The 19,896-nt window shown below is 35.4% G+C and overlaps 1 protein-coding gene across 1 annotated transcript; it reads right to left on the bottom strand.

The window, feature by feature from the left end:
* Window positions 1–1,958: 1,958 nt before the first annotated feature.
* On the bottom strand, window positions 1,959–18,179 carry LOC131927583 (glycoprotein 3-alpha-L-fucosyltransferase A-like). Its single transcript, XM_059283289.1, has 5 exons — window positions 18,014–18,179; window positions 6,642–7,244; window positions 5,377–5,505; window positions 4,640–4,734; window positions 1,959–3,166 (listed from the first exon to the last, which is right to left on the bottom strand). The coding sequence occupies exons 2-5, from the start codon at window positions 6,673–6,675 to the stop codon at window positions 2,678–2,680; spliced, it is 747 nt and encodes a 248-aa protein (XP_059139272.1). The 5' UTR covers window positions 6,676–7,244; window positions 18,014–18,179; the 3' UTR covers window positions 1,959–2,677.
* Between the last annotated feature and the right edge of the window lie 1,717 nt (window positions 18,180–19,896).

Raw genomic sequence — 19,896 nt, forward strand, 5'->3', positions numbered from 1 at the left:
ATCTAACCTTAGAGAACTGTCTCCCTTATATCCCACATAGTTATTGGCAGCTTATGACGTTTTATAGTTTGTTCGATTAAGTGTGATCGTTATTCAAAATCGTGCTAGAAGTAAGAAAAGTAAATTTCACGCTTACCACCTATGAATACATTGGGCAGAATAAGTTGAGTCCACAAGTTTATATTTCCTTGCAGATGAAGAAAACGATGGTCAGCGCTTTGCCAAGCTTCTTTTAATTTCCCTACCGTTAGTCAGGTACAGACTTCTAGATTTTAAGTTAGCATCCTATCCTAACATCCTATCCTCTTCAAAGGATAAGGTTGCTATGTTTACTTAAATACTAACAGGCAAAGCAATTACAACAGCAGTTTTTTAATTACATGGAAATAATAAATCAAATTCTCTATAAAATAATAACCACATTAGTCATTGAAATGTGGTATATGATTTTAGAAGCAACAAACGCAAATGTCGTATTTTCGATAAAAAATTATATATTGGAGGTTCTGTGAGAGTTTAGGTGGGTGTTGGGAGGTCTTAGAAAATTGTATGTAGCTACTACTGAAGGACTAGTGTAATGAAGTATACATAATATATGCTTTGTATATGTAAGGTATGTTAGGTTCTGATTTAAACAGCAATACTTCCTTACTAAAAATAATTTGACAGAATGTTGTACGTCTTCGGAAGTTTATTTTTAACATTGACATTTCATCAGAAACTTCTATAAACAGCCTTGACGAAGAAAACTTTCTTTCAACACGAGCGGAACTCAAACTTTCAATTAAAAAACCATTGACTAAGCTTCTTTCCTGCTCAACATAGATCAACTTCATCTCTCTTCAACTACGTTACTCTACAGCTACACAAAAGTGCTCTAACTTTTATCTCCGCGTCATAATTTCATTCACTCATTCTATATTGGCTTCAACATTCATTTGCACTAAATCGAATTTCAACTGAGAAATTATTGATCCGTCCTGTATGTGCAACATATACGTAAAACTACTGTCTACTTTGATTGATCTAACCTAATCAATTTTACCGCTGTATCACATTGTCGACAAAAGCAGGTGTTGACGTTTTAAAATTCGTTAGGATTGATTTGGTCGATGTTTCAAAAAGATGAGTTCACGTTTTTATATGACCTTGGCACGTGACGGAAGTTATGGTCCTCCTGAACCAGCTACATGTACATTCCCTAACTTGAGTCAGTTACCCATCTTAGTTAAGTAGACTTGGTGCTAGTTTTTCTTCAACACAGACCAGTGATTGGGTAAAATTATGACTACTGTACTGATAAGTCCTGATATCGAAAACACCCGGGCAGATGAGGCTCGTTAGCTGGGGACAGCCACTCTTCTAGGAGAGACAACTCCAAAATCAAACAACTGCTGCCTTATATGTTGTTCTTGGTTGGACAAAGGCTATGGAGGCAAATCCAAAAAGAAAAGCAGGCTGAAATCGGAGTCATCGGCCTATATGTCACATAACCAGCTGACACGTATACTTAGTTGTGTTGGAGGGAATCTCTTCCAACACTAAAGTTAAGAAGAAAGCAGAATAACACTACTCCTTAAAACAATTAACTGCATTTGTCACTTAAATATAGTATCTGATTCCAAAAGCAGCAAACACAAATTTAATATTTCGCTATTGAAAATTATATATGTGTGCATTTTCTTCGGGAATGCGCTTATTGTGAAATTACTGCGGCGTCATAAGCAAAGTGACATTAACTTTAACCAACCATTAGGCCAACAATGTAGTAGTTCACTTTTTGTTCAATATTTCATGCGCAAATAAATACGAGCAAATTACAATCAAAATGATGTATTGTATTTTTAAAGATTATTTTATTAGAAAAACAAACCGATTTTTATCTGTCACCAATAAAAAGAATCACAATAATTTAACAGTTAAATTAACATTAACATTATTTACATTTCAAACATGTTTATAAATATAATGTATGATTTCGACATACACGATTAAAACGTATTCTTCTAACCTCAAAAATACCTCTGAAGAATAAAATATCCAAGGAAATAGTCTATTGAAATCTCCGCTCAAATTACAAAAAAAAACATTAGCACATTGTGCATAAATACCGATCACAAGCAAAATTTTACTATTAATATGACTAAATAGTATAAAAATCACAGCAATAATTATTGTCTGTAAAAAGACAAAGTATATTTCTATTGTCTCAAATTATTCACCTTTAGAGTATTGTTTCTTTCACATAGTTTATTAGATTAGCTGCCATCTTAATGCAATAATAAAATATTAGAAGTCATTTACTGAGTATTTTCAGCAACAAATGGGAACCTATTATTTTGCTAATACGTCCTTTAGAAACCTTATAACACACAAACTGTCAAGTAACACAATTATGCTTTAAAGCCACACGAAATCAAATAAGTTTCACATTTTAAAGCGTCAAAAAAATATTTAAAAAACAGTAACACACATAGAGATCTAGTAAATTCCATAAAAGCTCCAAAATTCATGCTGTATATTTCTTTTAAGCATAGCTCAAATCTAAAAAAAATGTTAAATATATTTTTAAAACCATATCACACATTAAAAGACATCTTTGAATACTTAAGCGCACATCTAAAACGATGGGACTAGCATCTTAAAAAAAACAACACATTCGTAATATTGTTTAGGGCTATAGCAAGTCTGTAGGTTTGTAACACGTATCTTTATGAGACCACTCCCTAATGTCAGGAATTATTTTAACCCTCTTATCCGTATGAACTTTTTCACATATATCACACCAGTCAAATTTCCTGTTCAACATCGCTAGTTTATCTTTCTCCTTCAGCATTTGAGCGTATCTTAACGGATCATTTCCCAGTTCGATCAAATACTTCGCTAAATCCGAGGCGTTGGGAAACTGTGAAGCGTCGACAAATCCGCCAGGCGGAATATATTTCTGGTAGTCAAAACCGCCCCGCGCTACAGGAATGACTTGCAGTCGTTCAGCGAAATTTCGGTAAAATTTTTCCGTCAGGTAATCCTTACAGAGTGAGTTTTCAAAGCTCAGGTAGAATTTGTAGGTAGTGTTCAACAGCTGCTCACACTGTTCTGCATTTTTCTCCTTATTTGGACATTTTAGTGGGCCGCATTTCCCGTAGATATCGACCTCAAAATATTTCTGTAGAGCAATAGAATGATGGAGTATAAATTAAAAAAAAACAAACAAAAAAAAATCATGATTTTTACAACATGTTATTCCAAAGAAAATATCTCTGAATTTAAGTAGTATAATAAAGGTTTCAAAAGTTCTCAACATTAGAGTAATATAAGTAGTAGCTTTGTAATTAGCAGAGTTTCTTCCCGGCATCTCTTCGGGAGAGCGGAGCCCCCCCCCTCCCCCCCCCCCCCCCCCGAACGAAACGGAATTTATATAGAAAATACATACTTCTAACAGTGTCAGCCCCCACCCCTTCCGGAAATTTTAGTCCGCCCCCACCCTCCAAAATTTCAAGTGCTCCCCCTCCCCCCCCCCCCCCCCCCGGAGAAAAAAGTCTGGAAGAAACACTGGTAAAAATCACCTAAGTCTGAGCTTGTTTGTGAATTGGTCAGTAAAATTGTAGTACGGTACTACTTTGTGTGGTTGTTGGGTTATTAAGTTACTAGTCATTAGGCTTGTTTTGGCGTTATATTACGGTAAGTGGTCTTTTTGGTTCCTGTCAGTGGGCTTGTTTGGCAGTTCAGACACTGGTCAGTTGAAGTGTTTGGCTATTATTTTATTATATATTATGTATACTGTAGGTAGCGACTGAATTATACTTCATCTTGAATTATCATTATTGACATTATTCGATTTACTGCAATATTAGCTGCGTCTAAATGAAATGAACATCATCACAGTTGGAAAACTGCAATAACTAGTAATTAAAAGAAATTGTTTCTACATATAGTTCGTACTAACGTTTATGTAACCACTGTAGTAGATTTTTTTAAAAATATAAAGTCAATACTTGTGACATTAATAAACTGAACATTTAGCAGAATTTTTAAAGGGACGCTACCTAAGAAAATATACTATAAAGGTTATTCTTGAGTTACTTCTCCATATGATCGTAATTTTTTTTTAAACCTTACAAAGAAATTGATCGATTTGTCTCTCAAGCGAATCATTGATCATTCTAACATATGTAAGTAGTTAGGTGGGATAAAAAAAACCAAATATTTAAATGTAACATATGTTTTGATTATGATCTAAACATGTTTACCAAAATGTATATGAAGTTTTGCTTACGTTTAGTTTGTTTTATAAAACTTATTTCAGAGCTAATGAAGATAGGTTGTGTTTATAATTTTTTCCAGCGAAATTGATGTCCTTTGTGTTTTTTTGTCACTGGGTGTTTGGTCTAAGGTTGTTTTCTTTTAATTCCAACTACAGTCTGTTTTATTTTCACGGTGTGTCACCGCATTTGCCCATCAAAGAAAAGTGTTTATTTTCGTCTGGCATTTCTTCGGGGAGGGGGGGGGGGGGGTGGATCGTCGTTCCACCCTTATTTCCCTAAAGCACGCCCCATGGCGTCTCGAACAATATATACTTTAACTAGTGCCACCCCTTCCGCAAAACACCTAATTAGCACCCCTACTTTGCACTAATTACCTGTAGTTGTTTAGCGTACTGGTCACGTTTGCTGTTGGCTCCACAGTGGCTCACCCACCACGCGGCCATCTTGGTTTTATTTTTGGCGATTCTAACTGTATAAAAAGATAAACACAAATAACTTGTGTTAATGAATTAGAAGATATAGTTTAGTAATTACCGAATATACAGCATATTGTCGCAGTAACCCGTAAAAAATTTATTAAAAGAAATTCATTTATAAAAGAAGGAACCTAAAATGACTTCTTAATTTTATAATAATGTACCAATATATATATATATATATATTTATATATATATATATATTTATATATATATATATATATATATATATATATACATATACATATATATATATATATGTGTGTGTAAATATATATATATATATATATATATATATATATATATATATATATATATATATATATATATATATATATAATATGGGACAGAGTGGTAGGTTGATAGAGCACCCGACTGCTAAACTAAAAGTTACGAGGTCGAATATCGTGTTGCGGTCCGTATGACGGATATCCATGCGTCCACCTTGCTATGAGTCTAATGGGTACCTGGGTCACTTTAGGGAAAATAAAGGAGGGCGAACAGAGTGCTGATTACAGTATCCCTTCATGTGCCGAGTTCACTCAAACAGGTGAACTCTACTTCAACTGCCCCATTAATCGCTAGCTCCGAATAGATAACTACCAATGTTTATAAACCTACAAAGAAGTACTCACGATATTCCTCGTCACTTAGCAACATCGTCCTGTCTCTCCAGGCGAAAAGGTTATTTGGTGCAAAAATATCCGAGTCGACCCTGTAGTTGTAGGTCCAGTTGAAGACACTTCTCCAGAGGTCATACTGACCTAGAGAGGTTGAACGAAAGAAAAGTTTTTAGTACTGAACAAAATAATCCAATACCTTTTGATGATGAACTGTTGTCTAGTTAGGCGATTTAAGAATTTATATATATATATATATATATATATATATATATATATATATATATATATATATATATATATGCATATATCACAGAGAGACAGACAGTGCAGACAGTGTGAACTAAATAAGAGCTATAATAAACATTAATGTAAACTGTTTTGATTTGAAAGGGACATTTCGGGACCACTGCTCGCATAAACAATTGTGTCAGTTGCGTCTCAATATCCTGGAGTGGGCAGTGGCAATGTTTTTTTTTTAGACATTTTTCTTTGGGGAGAGGGGCACATAAAACGTTTAACATGGGATAGGGGGTGGGGGTTGGTATTGGTTCTTTCAGACATTTTTCTTTCGGGAGATGGGCCCTTGTAAGTTTACCGGTGCGGACTTAAATTTTCTATATCCATAGGTTGTGGGGTCCTGGGGAATGGGAGGGGGGGGGGGGGGTATTAATACCTCAGTAGATTTTTCTACAGTCGAGGCTAGATTGACAAATATGATTTGGGTTGAAGTTTAGGATATAGCCTATGCCAAGGCTAAGTTCAAGATTAGCATATATTGGTTGATGTTGGTAACGAAATGTTAGCATTGATATACCAAAGATTTCGAGCTAGAAATTAGGAAGATTATGTTTTGTCGTAGAATTGTTGTAAAGACTAGCAATGTAGCGATGGTTAAGGTAACGAAACTTGGTTAAGAAAAACACACGCGAAAATCACGCATCCAGAAAAACATTCTTTTTTCGTGTAACGGTGATTTAATCAGTGATTTTTCCAGACTTTTGTCTCGGGGGGGGGGGGCACTTGAAATTATCTGGGGGAGAGGGGGGGGGGCTTAAATTTCGGGAAGGGGTGGACACTGCTAAAAATATATATAAAATTCCATTTCGTTCGTGGGGGGGGGGTGCGGGGGCGGTAGACTATCTCCGACCTCCACCCCCCCCCCCATCGAAGAGATGCCTTAAAGAAACACTAGATTTAACTTAAATTGAAAAAAATAAAAAAATAAAATGTGTATCAACTGTTTCTAAACGTAAACATTTCTCCAAAAAAATACTCACTAGGGTAATCATAGTGCACCGGGGACTCCCACATGGCCTTGACCCAAATCTGTCCCGGGGTCGGGCGGGGGTTCCCCTTTCAAAGACCCCACAAAGAAGATGAGTACGTCAGCCTCTTGCTTCTGTTTTCCCGTAACGTCAACGACACATCTATCGTACTCACAGCGTTTGAAGTCTATATTGTAAGCGATGGCACCGTATAAGTTTTCTAAACCATCCTGGGCTATTAAAAAATGAAATAATTTTAATCGAATCGGCGTTTCCGTGAGATTTTGTTTTGTTTTGGAAACGTTTGGGTATATTTTTGGATTAATAATAAACGGGGATTTGAACTCGTGGTCTTCCACTGGTTCGTACCCCAACTTTTTAAGCTCAATTCTTAACGTGTTGATATCTGTAGGGTTGTTGTTTCTGGAGAGTTGAACCAAGTCTCGCTGTAGTTGTGGATGGTGTTGAGTAGGGTGGATGGAAGTCCTGCGACAAAGTTCTGAGAGACCAGTGCGTCGTAGGTGACTAGGGTGGTCAGAGAGATGACGATGACGACGATGGAGATGGGTCTGTAATATTTGGAGCAGAATGACGTCAGTTGTGAGCTCATGACTCCTGGAAATAGAAACAGGCGTTGGTTAATGTATTGTCTGTGTTTGTTATTTTCTTGATTGTGGATGTTGTTAAATGTGTTGGATTTGTTTTTTGTGCTTAGTGAGTTGACATATTGTCTAGCTGGCTGTGTTTATTTGTATTATATTTGTCATTAATTATCTTCACGTCTAACAAAAATTGATAATTTAAGTTGTAATTCAATCTTTTTTACTTATTTGTTTGGAGAGGATTTTCTCTATTTGTTTTCTGGCTAACAAGCAATTAAAACTTTAAAAAAAAAAGGAATCGAGTTCGGATCTCGGTCCGACTCGGACGTTTGTGTCCAAGGCAGTGGCGTAGCGAGGTCGGGTGTCACCCGGTGCGGCCGTAAATGGTGTCACCCCCCCAGAGACAAACTTTCAAATTTTCGATTTGCACCCGCCCCCCCCCCCCCCCCCCCCCCCCACTCAAACTTTCGATTTGCACCCCCCCCCCCCTCAAGTTTTTCTCTATATATTTTGCTATTTTTGCCTTGGTGTCACCCCCCTTAATGGTGTCACCCGGTGCGGTCCGCCACCCCCTCGCTACGCCTCTTGTCCAAGGTTCCAGTATTTGAGGTCTATGAGTCCTCCTATCTCTAATGGGTACCTGATTTACATTAGGGAAAGTAAAGGTGGTTGGGAATAGTGCTGAACAAACCTTCTTCTTCTTCTTCGTTCTTAATTTTTAGTGTTGGGAGGGATCGAGACTTATCTGTCAGAGGGTTTGAACTCGAGACTTTTTTCGAATGTATCAACCATGAGCTTTGCCGACTCGACCATGCTTCCATCACAATTAAGGATTACGTGTCAACTGTTTATGCGCCATTGAGGCCATTGACTCCGATTTCAGCCTGCTTTTCTTTATGGATTTGCTTCCATAGCCTTTGTCCAACCAAGAACAAACAGTTGTTTGATTTTGGTGTTGTCTCTCCTAGAAGAGTGGCTGTCCCCAGCTAACGAGCCTCATCTTCCCGAGGGTTCGAACTCGAGACTTTTCGGTTTAGCAACCATGAGCTTTACCGACTCGACCACGCCGACCCATGCTGAACACACCATCTCTTCATATTCCGAGGTTAAGTATCGGTGAATCTTTAGTTCTAAACGGGAAACTTTATTTTACTTTATTATACTAGTAGGTTTATTCTTCTGTTAGGAATTTGGGTTGCGGTGTCTGGTTTTATGGTTATGAATTATCACGGGTCTTAAAGTATTGTGGTGTGTTGTTATGGGCTGTTTTGTCATGATTCTGTTATGGGTGAAGATGTAAATACAGCCCAAACTGTGATCCAAATGGCCGTTGATATGAAATATTGGTCTTGATGGGATATTATGGTCGTTGTTGTTTTTATATGGTTAAGTATATGTTGTTATCAGAAATCGTGTAGTAACGGATCATAATATGTTTTTTGTAGTGTTTAGTTATATGATATTGTTCACTGTGTTTTGTTATGTAAAATTGTTCATAGTATTTTGTTATGTGTACGTGTTCATAGTGTTTTGTTATTCGAACTTGTTCATACTGTTTTGTTATTTAAACTTGTTCATAGTGTGATGTTATTTGAACTTGTTCATAGTGTTTTGTTAAGATAAATATTAATTTACTTCATTTATCAAAAAACCTAAAAGCATCAAACATTTTAAAACGATCTATAGATAATCTACTTTTCCCTATCCTCTTCCTATTTTCATGGATTTATCAATACGCCCACTTCAAATATCAAACAAATATGTTTTTCTCCATAAAATTAAACACGCTAGATATTTTATTATTATAGGCACACGAAAACAATAATCTATAAGTAGAGTGCATCACACCTGTGGACAGATTAGCTTTCACAAAACGTTTAATCGATTGGATAATCTCATTGCTTATGTTAGAAAGGGATATTGTGCGTGGATCATCTGTCAATTGATTTTTTTATTCCTAGTGTAACACATATGGTTACCAGCCAAAGGGGGATAAAAATATGAAGTTTTTATTCATTGGGTTGCGGCCCCTGTGGGATCGCAACTGAACTGTTGACGTTTTTTTATGCTTTTGTGAGCGAAATTACCTGTGTTTCATGTCATGTGACATGGGATTGTGGGTAGTTTCATGCCTAGCCGTGTCGCACACGCAAGGCTGCTGTCTGTGGACCAAGATGTAGACCTAATGAAGGTAGTTATATAAATTATGTTTGTTAAAATACTTAGCTGTTCATTCCTGCTAGTGCTGCATGTGCACACTAGTTAGGGTGAGTATTAATATAAGTATTTATTTGAAGTACTACGTATTGGTACTTGTTGGCAGTACTGTGTACTGGCCAAAACATATTTTATTGTTACCCGTGTATATTGTAGCCTACACATGGTGTTGTCAGGAATGTAACTTTTTTTTATTTACATTTGTTTTAGGGCTACAGTTTCTCTTTTGGTTTTTTGATCTTTTGGTCTATCTTGGCTAGTTCGTTTGTACTACTGTGTTGCATCGCCGTCATGGCTCGATGCTATAAATAAACGAGTACTTGACAACAACTGTCGGCGTCGGTGTGTACTTAATCTCAGGGTCAGTCCGTCTTAAACCACAACACCTCAGTGGGTAAAAGCATCCCCACTGAGTGAGGGTTACACTAGCTTAGAAAACAATTGACTAATTTTACAAACAAAATCATAAGGGTATGTTAAATTTTATATTTTTCATTATTTATCTTCATGTCTGACAAAAATTGATAATTTAAGTTGTAATTCAATCTCTGGTTCTTAATTAAATGTCTCAATATTTAGAAATTCGACTATTTTTTTAAAATTGATTTTCTCTAAACACTCTCAAACATCTTAGTAGACATAGCGATAGAATGGCTAGCTTACTTTTTCTTCATCTTCGTTCTTAATTGTTGGAAGGGATTTCATCCAACACAATTATTTCTTGTTTACATATTGTTATGGCCCGTTGACTAAAATTTCTAAAGATAATTAGGGAGCTATGTTAATTAGTGGAGACAGTTAAACACGGAGACAAGTAAATTATGTCGACATGACAATTTGGGAAGACGATTTAATAAGTTGAGACAATTTAATATGAGAGATAGGTAAATTAGAGCGACATATTAATTAGAAAGTCAATTGATTTAATAAATGTAGGCAAGTTAATATTAGAGACAGAATGAAAGACAAGGAATACTGGGAAAATCAAAATAAAACGAAATATTCACAAATAGTTAATCCTCTCTATTCTAAGCTTTAAATGGAACCAAATTGAATAAGAAGATGAAGATTTAACCATTCATTATAATTTAAGTTGCACTCAGTGGCGGAACTAGAAAAAAGGACCACCCCGCAAAAAAAATGTGGGCCCCATATATATATATATATATATATATATATATATATATATATATATATATATATATATATATATATATATATATATATATATAACAAAATACAAAACTATGAACATAGAATACTCAATACGTGCTTGTTCGAAATTTGAAAGGATTAAAACTAATTTTTTTATTTTCAATTTAAACATGTTACAACACATCATTTGTGTGGGTCCTGTTAGATCTAGTCTGTTTTGAAATTCTTTTTTTTCATTTTTGACAGAGTGCATTTTAATTAACTATCAAAAGATTATGAAGCATGAAAGCATTGTATGTGTAATGGTTTCTCGCCTTGTTTATTTTATGTTTTTTTTTAAATTTATTTTATTAGTTTTTAATACATTTCCTTTTTTAAACTATGTTATTCTGTATTTTATGTTTTTTAAATAACAATCAACAGAAGTAATTGCTTTTTATTTTGTTTAGTGCAAATCTATTTAAAGTTTCTTAACACCACACATATTTGACTATTTAAAAAAGGGAAATAAGTCATTGAAGTGGTTTGAACGTTTGCCTATCTTTCACACTACAACTCATATAGCCTATATATATTTTCCTTTACTAAACAGCGTGCGTTAGCTACTGTAGAACATCACTACTGTAGTAGATCTGTTTTCTTATTTTACAAGAAAATTATTTTTTTTAACTATAAAAAATTGATTATGGTCGGCTCTGGGCCCCTATACGTCACTTGCCCCCCCCCCCCCCGCATTGCGGGGTCTGGCTGCACTGTAGTTCCGCCCCTGGTACACTAAGTTATGTTTCCCGTTTGTGCCCAAGACACATGGGGCAGATCAAGTAGAGTTTATCTGTTTCAATGCCCACGGCGAACAAGGAAAAGTATGATCGGTACAATGCCCAGACGCCTTTGTTTCCCAAACGAGAGATGTCCTTTAGAGCTGGGTGGACTCAGGGACGTCAAAAAGTTTGGAGCCTAGTGCCTTAACATTTAGAAATTCAACTTACCATCCCATTCTTCAAATTGCTAGTTATAACAAAGTGTTATTGTTAAAATATTTTTCCCGGTAATTGATTTTAGGTGTGTATTTTACACTTTTCCACTTGAATTATCGGACTCAGCGCATTAGGTCTGAATGAATAGAGTACGTAACATGTAATTAATTTAATTACACACTAACTGAATTGCGAAATTGTTACACAGCTAATTTAAAAATAAACAATGCATACGTGTGTCTGTTAAAGTATACGTCGGCAGGATAAAGTCATTCAAGTTAAGAAATCGACTATATTAATTATATTATTACATGCTAAAATATATTATTTTTACCTTGTGACATGTCCTAATAATTATAAAACGTAACTGCAATTACCCTTTTCTTTACAATACCCTTTATAACAATGCCTACACATTATACCTGCTTTATCAAGCTTAAAGATTCATGGCTAGCTGATTACAAAGACCACATATCGATCCTAATGACGTGTATCCCATGGAGATCTTCAACCGATACTCCTTTAACCCTGTAAGTTTCGTGTATGATTGGCTGACTACAAATCCATATGGGCGTTGAAAAGAGGTACTCAATTTACCGCTGAGCGTATTGAAAATGTTAATACGGTTTGTAAGTAGGTCACCAAATTCTCGTTTTTTACTTGTAAGCTAGTATTTTGCTAACCAAATGGGAATATTTTAATTATCAAATTGCATTTTCCGAACACTCTTAAAGGTATATATTTTCAGAGAAATTCTGTTTCGTTCGGGGCGAAAAAAGGATTGGGGTGTTACGTATACCCCCCCCCCCTCCCCTTGAAGAGATAACTGAAAGCAACACTGGTCAGGTTTTATCTTGCTTATCGTCTGATTGAAAAATAGGAAGCCAATAGAGTTGAAAAAGAGTAGGAGACAACGTTTGGAAATGGGGGAAGGGGGGGGGATGTGGAGGTACGGTAGAATATTTGCAGTTGGATCAATAAACGCTGTCTGGCTTTCTTGAAACGTTTGTGTAAACTAAAGGTTGCATTACAATTTTTCTTAACACTGACTGTTTTGAATTCAGTCTACTGGTACACCTGCTCCTACGGCTAATTCTAAGAACTAAATTTATTATAAACCTAACAACATGCGGTTCCCAGGCTTATGTGGCTCGTAAGCTTAGAACAGCAACCAATCTAGGAGAGAAATCGATAGCTAGGGACAGCAACCAATCTAGGAGAGACAACTCCATAGCTGGGAACAGCAACCAATCTAGGAGAGACAACTCCATAGCTGGGAACAGCAACCAATCTAGGAGAGACAACTCGATAGCTGGGGACAGCAACCAATCTAGGAGAGACAACTCCATAGCTGGGGACAGCAACCAATCTAGGAGAGACAACTCCATAGCTGGGAACAGCAACCAATCTAGGAGAGACAACTCCATAGCTGGGAACAGCAACCAATCTAGGAGAGACAACTCCATAGCTGGGAACAGCAACCAATCTAGGAGAGACAACTCCATAGCTGGGAACAGCAACCAATCTAGGAGAGACAACTCCATAGCTGGGAACAGCAACCAACTCATCTAGTAGAAAAATCTCAAAGATCAAACAATTTCTTCCTTGCAGATTATTTGAGGTTGAACACAGATCATGGAAGCAGATCAAGAAATTAAAACATAATGATAACACAAACGGGCTTTACGGCGTATACCATGTTGACACGTAATAGTTAATTACTGTTGTTGAAAATGAAAGCACTAGCCCCAGCCGTTCAAGATAACCGTAGGCTACGTATTTTACAGTTATCCAAACACCTGTTACTTTTCAAAGTTTACCTGCCATCCCTACACGTAAAAGCCACATGCTTTTCTGATCAATACAGCGTAAATTAAAACAAATATAACAACCTTTACAATAACAAGCTTTTGAATGCACAATCTATATCTATAAATACAAAATGGGATTTCTTTGTTTGTTTGTTTGTCACGGGGAAATAACTCTGGACAAAAGTTACTGTTCACTCCCATTTTAATGCAAACATTAGAGCCATCTCGATAATCGCATGCAAAGTAACCGAAAACCGACTTAGACTGACCGCTGCCTTGTATAAACTATACATTTTAAAGAACTTGAATTTGATCGAACTTGCAGATGCTACACAAACGTAATATTTGGTAAGGAGTAGAGGCGTAGCGACCCTTCCCGGCGCCCGGGGACAAACTTTTCGATTTGCACCCCCCCCCCCTCGAGATTTCGATTTGCACCCCCCCCCCCCTCAAACTTTCGATTTGCACCCCCCTCAACCTTTCAATTTATTTTTCCAACCCATTTTGGCGCCCCCTAAGCTCGGCGCCCGGGGACATATGTCCCCCCCTCGCTACGCTACTGGTAAGGAGATAGCTCTGGTGATGTAGGCACCTGGAAAAATACCAGATTCTCAGAGAATTTATGTTACAGAAATGAAAACTGACGTATTGAACTGCGCATTCTAAGGGACGTAATTGGTTCAAGAATTTAAACTTCAATTTTCCTCCGTTCCTTTACTACACACAAAAATAAATAAAGAAAACATTTGGATAAAAGAAAAAAGACTTTGAAATTTTAAAAAATATTTTCTAATGGCTGTGAATATTGAATAATAATCAATGATAATTAATATTTTGTACAACGGCTGATGATAACAAAGCAATGCGTCACTGGTAATCAATGAAGTTCATTAGTACAGTTGGTGAGCATCTACAACAGCAAAAGAGTTTTTACTAATAAACAAAGCATTGCAAAATTATTTTTACACTTCTATTAAATAGTTAAAGGGGTTATTTAACACAAAGCATTAATGAAAAAAAAATCAAAGAAATGGAAATGCAGACTGTTACGACATCAGGTCTTTGATGGTAAATAATCTTGGAATAATTAATTAACTAAACTCATTATATCTAGAATATTAATCAAACCTACTGCTATAATCTGTTTTTATAGCTAAACTGTTTTAATATAAAACGGCGATTCAGTCTACTAAAAACAAGTTAATAAAAAGTCTAGTGACAATTTAAGCGCAATTTTCCTTATGTTATCTAAAAATAGATAGTGATCACAAAGACGTACAATGCTGGGGTGCGTTCAAGCTAGGAGAACGATCGGTTTGTAGGTGTTTATGTAATTTTTTTTAAAAAAATTGTGACCAAACGAAAGGATATTTTTGAAAACTTTCTTCGGCAATATTGTTCTAAATTATAGCAGGAATCGATTGGTAAATGTTTCAAGTCGCTAAGTGGTCTGGTTGCCGAGATATGGGCCAAAAGCTGCATTTTTTTCAAGGTTTTTGGCTTTTCCGGGAAATCCACGAAGGAATTCCGGGAATTTTTTTGGCCCACAATCATCCCCGGATCTTGCTTAATATATTTGCTTTTGGAACTAGTCCTCGATATTGCTTCGTTGAGGAGGAGATACGACTTAAAGCTGCGGTAAAGCTGCGGACACACATCCATTCATTCATTCATTCATCCATCCATCCAGAAATGACGAGTTAATAATCGCAATTGTCCGTATGGAAATTGCGCTAAAAATGCATTGTTTGTTGTATTAAATTCGATCGTGGTTAGTATGTATTCGTGTGCGTGTGTGTTTTGGGGAGGTGGGCGGGGTGCTAAGTCATAAATTATACAGAACTATTATGCCTTAATTAAGCAAGTTAGCATTATTTGCTTATTCTTTGTGTATTTAAAAGCTTGTTACTACAAATGCTAAAACGTTTGTATTATTTTCCACTTTTTAGTCATTCGTTCGAAATGAAGTTAAAAGTACATAGACCATGACTAAAGTTACCTGTGTAAAATCCCGATAAGTAGCATGTGACCTCTGAAAGACAGTTGGAGGTCGACGCTCTGGCAAGAAATCAACCATCCGTGACGCACAGTTCAAGGGAAATAATTTAAATTTACCATATCAGCAAATGAACAAACATATAGATCTGGCGCATACGAATATATCAAGTGTTGATCGTTAAAATGATCTACTAACCCTTGACGTCACCCTATCTACAAACTAACATACATATAAATCTTAGCTCAGGCAAATATTAAATGGCTGATCATTAAAGTGATCTACTAATCCTTGACGTCACCCTATCTACAAACAAACATACATATAAATCTTAGCTCAGGCAAATACTAAATGGCTTATCATTAAAGTGATCTACTTTAAAAACGATGTGACCGCAAGTTTTAATTTAGAATTACGTGAAGTCTTGAATATTCAAAACATACGATCAATAGGCAATTTTAATTTTAATAGGCAATTTTAATTAACTATTTAAAATCTAAAGATCACAAGCTCTGACACAAGCAGGAATCATTGAAGGGGTCTAGAACCATCCAACCATATCCTCCCCCCCCCCCTTTAACATGCCTTCTTATGTTCAAGTATAACTGTTTCTCCGAACACTCGACTTAAGGTGCCGTGCACGGTATTTTCAGATTGCACAAAGGAAATGGCATTAAATAAATATGTTTACATTCTCAAAATCATATATATATATATATATATATATATATATATATATATATATATATATATATATATATATATATATATATATGGTGACAGGACAAATGATCTCAGGACAAATGATCTCAGACAAAATATATCAGACAAAATATCTCACAGACAAATGATCTCAAGGGCAAATGATCTCACAGACAAAAGATACCAGATATTTTGTCTGAGATCATTTGTCCTGAGATCATTTGTCATGGAACCATATATATATATATATATATATATATATATATATATATATATATATATATATATATATATATATATATATATATATGTGTGTGTGTGTGTGTGTAAATAAATACATTATATATATGCATATATATATACATAATTATACATATATATATATATATATCACTATATATATATATATATATATATATATATATCTCCCTATATATATATACATACATACATACATATTTATGTATACTTATATGTATGTATGTATAAATTAACACTTATTTTGAAAACACAAAATATATCAGACAAAATATCTCACAGACAAATGATCTCAAGGGCAAATGATCTCACAGACAAAAGATACCAGATATTTTGTCTGAGATCATTTGTCCTGAGATCATTTGTCATGGAACCATATATATATATATATATATATATATATATATATATATATATATATATATATATATATATATATATATATATATATATATATATATATATATATATATGTGTGTGTGTGTGTAAATAAATACATTATTTATATGCATATATATATACATAATTATACATATATATATATATATATATATATATATATATATATATATATATATATATATATATATATCACTATATATATATATATATCTCCCTATATATATATATATATATATATACATACATACATACATATTTATGTATACTTATATGTATGTGTGTATAAATAAACACTTATTTTGAAAACACATTCAATAACAACGCCCTTTATAGCCACTGATTATGTCTAGTGTTCCGTTTTACATTGTATAGATTTCTAGTTCTCTTCACGTGCGTCTAACCTTTCGAATAGAGATCAGCTAAATATTTAATTAATAGTAGTAAAATATGTATGTGTTCACTTTTCCCTAACCATTACTTTTAAATATGTTTTATATCGTGTTTTCTAAAGATTGAATGTTTGCCTACAAAGAGTAAAAAATAACTATCGACTTAGGGATCATTCATAAATGACGTCACGCTTTTTTGACGATTTTTACCTCCCCCCCCCCATCCTTCACACGTCGTCACAATAAGCCAGACCCGCCCCTAAAATGACGTCACACCTCAACCTACAACCCCCTTCAAAATTGCAGTTGAATTTTTTAAAACGTTGATATTTTTCCAAAATCTTGTGTTAACTATTACAATACATTAAAACAGTTATCTAAAACGCGAAATAACATCTAAAATTTGTTTTCTAACATTGCTTTTTTTTTATTATGCGAAAATGTGACGTCGCAACATATAAACTCCCCCCCCCCTCCCCCTCATCACACATCGTCACAAAATTACGGACCCCCCTCCCCCCTAGGAGTGTGACGTCATTTATGGATGACCCCTTAATCAAAGCCTAAGTACAGATTAAAATATTGTTGTATTATTTTGCTGTATGACTTTTAAACGTAATTATTATTAATATAGTACACGTACTTCTTAAATACATGGGTGGTTCTTTTATTATCATTATTATAAATAGTATAATTATTATTATTACTATTATTATTAAATTTATTAAAATTATTATTATAATTACTATTATTATTATTAAAATTATTATTAAAATCAATATAATTGTTATTATTACTAGTATTATTATTATTATTTAAAACTATCTACAACAATTTTTAAAAAAATAGTAAAATACTGCGTTGATCTTTTTTACCTTATATTATTTTTTTTTAAACAATTAACATCCAGCCGTATGAAATTCTTTTAAAGTTCCGAGTTGTTTACATGTATCCAAACTATTAAATCAAAACAATCCGTCTAAACATGTACAGGGAGAGCCGATGTTTACACTGCAGTTAAAAAAAAAATCTTTACCACTAACCAACCCACTCCACCCTCGTTCGCGACACGCATCAGCGACTCTTGTTTTGGACCGTGTCGCACAACAACGTAGCTCCTTACATGTAAACTCGCTTTTTTTTTTCTCGCTGTTTCAGCGGTCCTAATTTCTTTGCATAGCATGGGTACATGGCAGAATTTTTTTTTAAAATTGTCAGCAGTACGTGTAAGAGGTTATGTAATTTTTTCTAATGTAGTTCGGGCATTTGTCGCATTCGGGCAAGTGTCCATTCGGGCATTTGTCGCATTCGGGCAAGTGTCCATTCGGGAATTCGGCCTTCGGGCAAACGGCATTCGGGCAAGTGTCTTTCGGGAAAACGTCCGGCTCCCATATATATATATCTGCAATACTGCTTCGATTCAAATATTTTATAATCATTCAGGCATACTTACACAATACCGTGCCAGCTAAATATTTTAGAACTGGTAACAAACACACATACAATAGCAGTACAAAATCTTAGAACCTTCCACATAAACATCCATTATAGTGTGCCAGCTAAATCTTTTAGAACTTGTAACAGACAAAAAAACATACAATGCCAGTAAAAAAAATCTAAGAACCTTCCAGATACACATCCACAATACCGTGCCAGCTAAATATTTTAGAACTGGTAACAAACAAACATACAATAGCAGTAAAAAATCTTAGAACCTTCCAGATAAACATCCACAATAGTGTGCCAGTTAATATGTTATAACCTGTATCAGACAAACAAACATACAATGCCAGTACAAAATCTTAGAACCTTCCAGACACACAATACTGTGTCAGCTGACATCCTTACAGACTGTACTTTACCTAAATGGCCCCCAATTCTTTCAGCCCAGCCCTTTCCCACCACCTAATTCAGGTGGGATGTTTACTCAACCGTAACGGCTGTTCGTATATCACATTAAGGTTACTTACCTATTAGATTTAGGATGGTTAAATATAAGTACGCTTAAAAAACAAGATAGACATTTTTTTCTACAGTCTTGTAAAGTTTATCACTGTATTTTAAAAAGATATGGGATACAATATACAGTTATAACCAGTGGCGTAGCGAGGTCGGGTGTCACCCGGTGCGGCACTCAATGGTGCAATGGTGTCACCCCCCCCCAGAGGCGCAGCGACCCTTCCCGGGGACAAACCTTCAAATTTTCGATTTGCACCCCCCCCCCCCCTCAAATTTTCGATTTGCACCCCCCCCTCGAACTTTCGATTTGCACCCCCCCACCTCAAGTTTTTCTCTATATATTTTGCTATTTTTTGCCTTGGTGCCACCCCCTAAAATGGTGTCACCCGGTGCGGTCCGCAATCCCTGCCCCCCCCCCCCTCGCTACGCCTCTGGTTATAACTCAATAATAATTTTTTAAGTAGTTAGCACACCAGTCTGCCTTGAGTATGCCTCTATACTGTAACAAAATTATGATAAATATTTGCGAGTAGTTGAATTAGACAAAGGCTGCCTTTATTGTGTTGACGCCAACTGTAAAAATGGTAGACATACATGCCACTAGCTTGCTCATTAATACTTCAGTGTCAGTCCGCCACAATGTACAGTCAGGTATAAATCGATTTTGTTTAGAGTTATCGATTTTATTGGATGTTTTACAGCTCAGTGAGCAGGGTCGGGCAAATGTGTAACTAGACGGGGGTAGGGAGTGGGGGGGATAGGTTCATAATAAAGGCAGGCTTGTTCCGCAATTAAAAGA

This window comes from Physella acuta, unplaced genomic scaffold, assembly GCF_028476545.2.
Source record: "Physella acuta isolate Inbredline_101_S28 unplaced genomic scaffold, ASM2847654v3 ptg001421l, whole genome shotgun sequence".
NCBI lineage: Eukaryota > Metazoa > Mollusca > Gastropoda > Physidae > Physella > Physella acuta.

What these genes read in the sequence shown, in the direction of transcription:
- LOC131927583 (XM_059283289.1), bottom strand. Translation starts at nt 6,675, where the DNA reads ATGTGGGAGTCCCCGGTGCACTATGATTACCCTA. An exon ending in GGTGCACTATGATTACCCTA is followed by an intron (nt 5,506 to 6,641) that starts GTGAGTATTTTT and finishes CAACCTCTCTAG; the next exon opens with GTCAGTATGACCTCTGGAGA. An exon ending in GCTAAGTGACGAGGAATATC is followed by an intron (nt 4,735 to 5,376) that starts GTGAGTACTTCT and finishes CTTTTTATACAG; the next exon opens with TTAGAATCGCCAAAAATAAA.